Source organism: Melampsora larici-populina (genome assembly GCF_000204055.1).
Source record: "Melampsora larici-populina 98AG31 unplaced genomic scaffold MELLAscaffold_91, whole genome shotgun sequence".
NCBI classification, from domain to species: domain Eukaryota; kingdom Fungi; phylum Basidiomycota; class Pucciniomycetes; order Pucciniales; family Melampsoraceae; genus Melampsora; species Melampsora laricis-populina.
This window is the reverse complement of record NW_006768855.1, coordinates 117,958-125,531: the sequence shown is the minus strand read 5'-3', so window position 1 is coordinate 125,531 and position 7,574 is coordinate 117,958. Positions and strand designations below refer to the sequence as shown.

At 45.5% G+C, this 7,574-nt stretch overlaps 3 protein-coding genes across 3 annotated transcripts; 2 read left to right on the top strand and 1 right to left on the bottom strand.

Moving 5' to 3' along the window:
• Window positions 1-604: 604 nt before the first annotated feature.
• MELLADRAFT_69440 (uncharacterized protein) lies at window positions 605-2,440 on the bottom strand (the record flags this gene model as incomplete). Its single annotated transcript, XM_007418390.1, has 7 exons — window positions 605-954; window positions 1,009-1,122; window positions 1,175-1,600; window positions 1,672-1,837; window positions 2,051-2,074; window positions 2,296-2,338; window positions 2,385-2,440. The coding sequence occupies 7 exons, from the start codon at window positions 2,438-2,440 to the stop codon at window positions 605-607; spliced, it is 1,179 nt and encodes a 392-aa protein (XP_007418452.1).
• A 378-nt stretch (window positions 2,441-2,818) lies between these two features.
• On the top strand, window positions 2,819-3,398 carry MELLADRAFT_113686 (uncharacterized protein; the record flags this gene model as incomplete). Its single annotated transcript, XM_007418406.1, has 2 exons — window positions 2,819-3,224; window positions 3,343-3,398. The coding sequence occupies 2 exons, from the start codon at window positions 2,819-2,821 to the stop codon at window positions 3,396-3,398; spliced, it is 462 nt and encodes a 153-aa protein (XP_007418468.1).
• Window positions 3,399-5,456: 2,058 nt separating this feature from the next.
• MELLADRAFT_113685 (uncharacterized protein) lies at window positions 5,457-7,297 on the top strand (the record flags this gene model as incomplete). Its single annotated transcript, XM_007418407.1, has 3 exons — window positions 5,457-5,979; window positions 6,157-6,776; window positions 7,247-7,297. 3 exons carry the CDS (start codon window positions 5,457-5,459, stop codon window positions 7,295-7,297), a joined length of 1,194 nt encoding a protein of 397 aa, XP_007418469.1.
• Between the last annotated feature and the right edge of the window lie 277 nt (window positions 7,298-7,574).

The window sequence follows — 7,574 nt, the reverse complement described above, 5'->3', positions numbered from 1 at the left end:
AAACTTGAAAGCCCCGCGTCGTCAAGCATCTTCCGCATGATCTTGAGCTGCTGAGGTGTTGAATCCGTGTGCCCCGGCCCATTTTCGTAGGGAAAGCGAGGGTCTACAGCTCCAATTGGTGTCTCAGAGGCGGATGGGCCTGTAGGAGTGGACTCTTGCATACACGGATCTGGTGGACTGCCTATAGAAGTGAGAGTATATCCATCCTTTAACCCTGGGAGTGTGTCAACATGAAAACGAATCTGGGCCTAAAATCGATTTTAACAGGATTAGGCCAACGGTGAAGGTTTGTCATCATATTGGAACTTACAGCCGTTCAACCACCACGTCTTTTGGATGGAGAAATGCCCTTATCGCCATGATCCTTGACTAATTTATCAACAACTTGAATCCATTTGTTCATCTGTCTTGCAAGCGAATCGACCTTTATGTTTGTCTTCTTCCAGAGAATGTAGTAAGGATTTGATCTTTGGTCTTTGGGCATTGTAGAGCTTAGAGTGATAGTGTGAAACCCAAAAGAAAGAGGGTTCAACGTCATATTTGTAATCTCCAGAATCTTGAGTACAAGCAAAGATTTTGGATTTACTTACTTGTCTTCTCCGTGCTATTTCTCGGATTGCTCCATATCTGAATGACCATGCCCTTGATCACGAAGCAGAGAGTCTACATCAGAATCAGCCTGTTCCTTGTCAGTCATGTTAGAGTAGTCCATCTTTTCATCTCCCAGACTCCAATCAGGATCGGAAACAATATCAGAGTTTTCTCTAGCCTTTCCTTTCCCTTTGCTTGTCTTTGAAGTCGGCGAAGGGGCCAAAATAAAGGTAGGTTGGGGGCGAGGATAAAGGAATCGCCTGTGCTCCAAGATAGGTAGGTTTGATGCCGTAGCGCCAGGATGCGCGAATGGGGTTTCCGTGACTTGTGTTTTAGATGTTTCTGAAGAAATATTGAACAATTCTGGTAAGTTTTGAGTCTGAACTCAAAAAACAGTTGGGCAGTGAGATGTATTACCTTGGGTAGTACATGACTCTTTACCAAATGAGGTGGGAGTAAATGAAAAGGAAGGATTGTTGGAGTGTATTGGTTGTTGGCCAAAAGCTGGTGGCAAATCCGTAGGCAGGAAAACTGGCAAAGTGGTGTTAAATTAGATTTCTGTTGGAAAGATGAGTAGACTTACTCAAATCTTGGTATATCTTGCAGTTCCAAACGAGATCATCCCTATTCATTTGATTTGTATCCAGCCCAACTCCTCTTAAGGTGTTTCTCAGCTGGGTATCATCAAACCGGGTGTAATCTACCTCGTCGTTGAGATTTTGCGGCGGACTGAGAGGAGCAATCACTTGTGTTGAAGTTGATATTTCTGCTGGAGATTTGATCTTGGTGGCCGACGACTGGACGGGTAAAGTTTTGCTTTTTGAGGAGCGGGTTTCTCGGGATTTCCGTTTACCTTTATTGCCTTCGAATTCCGTCTGCTGCGCAGCCAACTGGCTTGTTAGTCGGGGTTTCTTCTTAATACGTTTATCAAGAAGCTCAAGGAGCTTTTCACGCTTTGTCTTGTGTTGGACCAAAACTCCAGCATCCTCCGTTGTATCTTCCAAGGAAGCTGAACAACCGACATAAGTGAGTTGTGTAGACCACAAAAGAAAGCCTACAAGAGTTACATTCTACACGTACCAGGTTCAGGATCCAATTCCCTTCCTCGTTTGAGTGGTGTTACACTAGATGGCACATCAATCTTGTGTGACTGGGTTTGGGTGGCGTGGTGATCTCGACTTTGGAGTACACGACTGCTTGGTGCTGAAACTCGTGGACGTGATGGCATGAGGAGGAAAGAAATAAGCTATGGAGGATGTTCAGATTGATTCAATTAAAGCATACAATTAAAAAGTTGAAGTAGCAAAAGAAAGGTCAAGTATTGAGATACAGAAGGGAACACCTAAAAATCAAAGTAGGACACTGAGGTTTTATTTAATGTGAGTGTGATCAATGTATCGTCTTGATCTCATCAAACACTTGATGGAGTGCACATTCTACATGAATACAATTAACTCACCCTTTGATTGTTGAGCGTGAAATGCTGTGGTTATCTAGGCAATAATTATTTGTTTTGTGTTGACTCATCATACCAACAACAAAGATTTCCTGATCACTGAAGCTCTTCGAAGCTACTTTCAATACACTCGGCCTTCAACATCCGATGTTTTATAACAATGGGTTAAATAATCAGGTACCCCATTCATGAGATAGTATCCAGTGACTGCGAATATAGGGATCATAGGTGAATGGGCACCATCTTACAAGGTGGCCATAGCACGGGGAACCCCTGAGGAGGATACTAGCGCTACGCAATAATACAAACGGGGGAAGTTACTTTACAAAAAACTCACCTTTTGTCATGGGATTGGAAGACTGATGAAGGAAGGATCATAGCTATAGGGGTCATAACAATAAGTCAGCAAATGAGACAAATTGTGAAGAGAAAAGGGAAGCAGACCAGGTAACACAGCAAATACAAAGGTCAATGGTTCACATGAGCAATGAACGAGTCACATGTATTCAGAACAAAGACACTATATATATATTATGGGTACTGATCTTCGTGAAATTCTTGTGATCACAAACACTTTCTATAACACCTGGCATTTATTGTCAGTTGTTTTTTCCATGTCATTTACTTTGGTTTTCTCTTCATCTGATGATTCCCTTAAACCAATTCATAGGACACTGTGTTGCCAGATGTTACCCGGTTATATCTTCCACATTCACACGAACGACAGGCTCCTACCTGACCTGGAAGCACTGGCTATCATGATCGAGTTCCATGTCAGCACTTTCACAAACCAACACACCAGAACGTGCACGATCGTTTTGGAGGAATGTTGGGTTTCACCTTTGCCAAGGATTTGTTCATAATGTGGCGCATGACATAACTTTTCACCTTGAGAATCACCAATTCCTCAACACTCATGAGCTTGAGGCAATCTCAGATGTAATGCACAATTTGGACAATGAGGTCCATGATATCACTGTCAACCTCTGCGAGTCTCAAAACCACTTCAATATGCTCAGATGTTGTTGCGTTCCCGTGATCCAGAACTTGTCCAACATCGTCGCCTCTTCAAGACCCAACTCAAAAGCTCAAAGAGACGATACAAAACTCTTATGCGCACCTTCAAACGTTATAACAAGGATGTCGCCATGCTCGGGGCAATTCTATCTGAGGAGACGTAAGTGATCAACTGTAAAATCGGATTATAGATCCATCTTCTGACTTACATATCATTTCTTTGCGCCCTTCCTTGTGCCTTGTCAAATCTACCAGGAAACGCACATGTGACTTGACAGATACTGAAGCTGGAGTACCATCTGAGACAGCTACAGAAGTTCCTAGTGAATTATAAAAATCTATATGAATCCATGATCTTGTCACAGTTTTTCAACGTCTACAGAGATTTCTACATTGGACCCATCTTAGTTATATTATTCATTGATCAATGAAATTATTGTTTGAAATTCAATAAGATGCATGTATCTTTAAGTTTCTGATATGGTCCTGTATTGAAGCTCCGCATTTCGCAAGATGTGGAGCTTTGATACAGTTTTCTCAAAGCCTTTCAGGTATTGAGATTAATTTCTTCATAGATAGTTTGTGCCATTAAAGAAACTCAAGACCGTTATAAAAGTTCAAATCAATGGCACCTCCATTCATTAAAGGCTGATTGGATTACATCACAAAGATAGGAAAAATTAAAGGTGCGGAGTTTATCATGCCGTTGGAATACATTACGACCATACAGAATAAAAGAAAATGGAACGAGCCATTAATGCGGAATGAATCACGCTTCATTATCGTTCTCTAGGAAAAAACAGAGACAAACTCCCTTACAAACTTGAACACTAATCACAGGGGCAAAAATTGATGCTCACAACTATGTGAGCGTTGAAATTTTCCTGTTTTGTTCCCATTTGTTTCCCATTTGTTTCCCTTTTCTTTCTGTTTGTCAGCTGATTACGTGATCATCAGGAACTGAGCAGACAAACTACGACTTCCTCAGCATTTGTCCTGAGCAAAGAAGTCTGAGGAAGGGCTGATCCATCTGCTCAGCTGATCCTGAGCGGCATTCCCTGGTTCAGCAAGCTCCAAGGGATGCCACCAATGTATAGCTTAGGGGCTGAGCTGAACTGAGTATTCCCTTAGCTAAGTCTCTGAAGTATCCCCCAGATGGATCACAGAGCGCCAAGCTTGCCTCAAGCTTCATGGCTCCGGAATGAAGCCTGAGGCCCGTCTGCTCGTTCAACTGAGCTGCTCAGTTATTCCTCAGGGGCATCCCTGAGATCAGGAGGATCCGGAGGATTTCGCTGCTCATTGGATGAGGGGCTGCTCAGTCATTTCTCAGGGGCATCCCTGAGATCAGGAGCATCCGGAGGATTTCACTGCTCATTGGATGAGGGCCTGCTCAGCTAGTCCTCAGGGGCATTCCTGGCCGGATCAGAAAGATCCAGAGGATGTCACTGAGTATTGGCTGAGGGGCTGATCAGTTGATCTCAGCCCCTCAGTGTGAAAAACTTTATCCGGGGATATCACTGAGGATTAGCTGAGCAATGAGCAGATGGGATGACGCTTTTATCAAGCTTCATTCCTTAGCAAGGAAGTCTGAGAAAAGTCCGGCCCATCAGTGATCCAGTCAGGGGATGCTACTGAGTATTTGCTGAGCAGCTCAATTGGGACGCCCCTGGGCAGGCTTCTTCACTGAAAAATGAAGCCTCAGGAAGTTATAGTTCATGTGCTCATCTTCATTTTGAACAAATTGCTGAGTATCCAGTGCCTCATGAGCTGATCCTGAGTACTCATCGGGAATCAGTTATTGCTCATCCAAGATGGAAATGAGCCTTCTCAATAAATGTCAAGTAAAATATGAGAACCACAGGATGATCACCTGAACACAAACAAGATTGTGAATTGAATCAATCTGAAAGAAAATGAATCTTTTTTGGAGAATTCCAAAAAGTCTACAACGCTCACATGTATGTGAGTATCTATTTTGGCCCCTGTGAATCCTGCCTAAGCGAGCATCAGAGTTCATGACATATGGTGCCCAAAGGCACGACGGTTCCATAGGCTTCCACGTACAAGCATATGGGTCTCAGGAGCAGAAGTCACGTGGTATCTCTCTAACGAGGATTCCTGTAATGTAGGCGCATATAGTCAGAATCCAAATGGAAAAACTCAGTTTCTCCATTTCTGACTATCGCCAACATTTCTTCTCTCGCTGATTATCCCACGAGCGTTGATATTCATAGCTTATCAATTATCTCACTCGCTCTATTCTCTAGAGCCTTTTTCTTTCGTTAAAAGTTTTTCTTTTATTACTTCATACGGATTATAACCCTTTGAAGCATTCACATCTCATCGCTAAAATATATCCACCTGAAATATTGAATCCAATTCGTATCGAGATATGTCTAATCCCAATGATATCAACCAATTCAACGCAAGTGTAAAGAGGACCAGCGACAGAATTCGTGGCAATTCCACCTCACCACCTGGCCAACCAGGTGAGGCCACAACCGACGGTACCAACTTGGCAACAGGGAGCTCCCAACCAACGGGCTCGACATCCACCTTACTGGCTGGCCAGGCTCGTAAAGGCCAGAAGTCAAAGAAAGGTGCTAGCCCGCCCAGTAACACACCAGATGCCCCTCCTACAGGCTCGGCGCCCCCTCCTGGCGGTCAGTCGTCTGTAGATGAGCAGTCGACCAACGCATCTGCAAAGGAACCAGCTCCTACCGGAGATACCACTGGAGCGAACGCCATCCCAGGCTCAAACGCCTTAGGCTCCCAGGGAAGATCTGCCACTACGCAAGCCGGTAGCCTGGACCTCGCTGAGTCCCTGGCGGGTAACCAAGCAGCAAGCACGACCTCAACCACCCAGCTCATAGCTCCTGAGGTGATAAATAAAGCAGGCGTCAGCAACACAAATTGTAAGCTTGACTCCTCCATCCACTGCGGTGATGCCGCTGTAGCGACGCCACGTTTCGTGATGCCACCCGTTTGTGATGCCTCGAAGAGAGTCTAGATGCCCAATGCAGATGTTGTTAGACTAAGACACACACGGTTGTTTCTCCTTTTGTCGCATGACTCTGGTTCTGCCATGATAGTACCTCCCCCATCGCACCAATCCGCCCAGGCCAAGTTCTTAGCTGGTACCAACACGATCCTGAACAGGATCGACAAATGTTCTCCAGACGCGATAAAAGAGTGGCTGTCCTCCAAAGGATACTCTTTAGTGCCGAGGTTGGCGGATTCTACGGAGTCTGAGGTGGTAAAGACCGGCATAGTCAGCGCTCTAGTTGCCAGTGATACCAATTGTCAAGAAGCACCAAACCCGTCACAACCGGTAGTTCAGCCAACTCCAGCTACTCGCCCTGTAGCCAGTCACCGTACCAGCGCAACGCCTGCTCCAGCCCCTACTTCGACTAGTCAGGCCGTACCAAAGGGTACCGCTACACCTTCTGTAGTCGCCGGAAATAAGCGTTCGGTCCCTAACGAAGTCTTTGACCTCACTGCAGATGAAGAATCCACTCCAGCTGATAAGACCGAAGAGTCCACTAGCACCATTAAGTTTAGCGACAAAGGAATTGAGGCTCACGGATTAGTCGCCCTTTCCAAGTATTTCGCATCCAAGATGACCACTCTAGACGCTTATATCCCTGTGTCGGTGTTCAACCCTCAATGGTTGCGTCAGGACCTTCTGCAACAAACTATCCGCCCAAAAACGGTCAAAGAGAAGCTAGAGAACACTTACGTTGGGCTTCCTGTTCCATTGGAGTGGAAGATGACCTTTGGCGAGTGGGTCGTGGCTTTTGACCTATTTGTTGCTTATTTAGAACACTACAAATGGAAGGTGTTGGCTGCAAGATTCAAAACTCACAAGGATAATGTGCTACCTCTCAAAAGAGAGAACGCCAACTGGCCTGTTGCCTTCCGTTATGATCTCGCCGTCAGGACTGCGGTCATGACCTTTCGTTTGCCAGACGATTCCGTAGCCAACCCAGCCATTCGAGACAAACGCCTCGAACGTGAAGCGATGCGTGAGACCAAACGATTGAAAGATTTTTTGCCTGCCTTCAAGGAGACCAACCCTTACGCGGACGGAGAGTCTAAGGCCCACATCGACCCTATCTCCGGAATTGACAATAGTTCAGCCAACCAAGGTACTGGCTATGGTTATAATAAACCGACTCACAGATCCCAAAGCTTCTCAAACCAGCAATCCTTCACGAGCCTTCCAGTCTATGACGGACCCGGAGGATCCTCTTCAAACAGCTATGAGGATAATAGACCACGGGGTCGGAACAGTCGGAACCGAGGTCGTCGTGGTACCTGGAACGGTAACCAAGGCTTTAGAGACCGTAGCCCCCAGCGCCGCCGGTTTAACGGCAGAAATGATTCATGGAGGCGAGATGAGCGCCGTGAAGATAGAGGTGGTGAAGAGCGCGAAACCCCGGACCTTCCAATAAGGCAAAGTAAGCTGTCTTAGCTTAGAGGTTGATCTTTATGTCCCATTCATGGTACT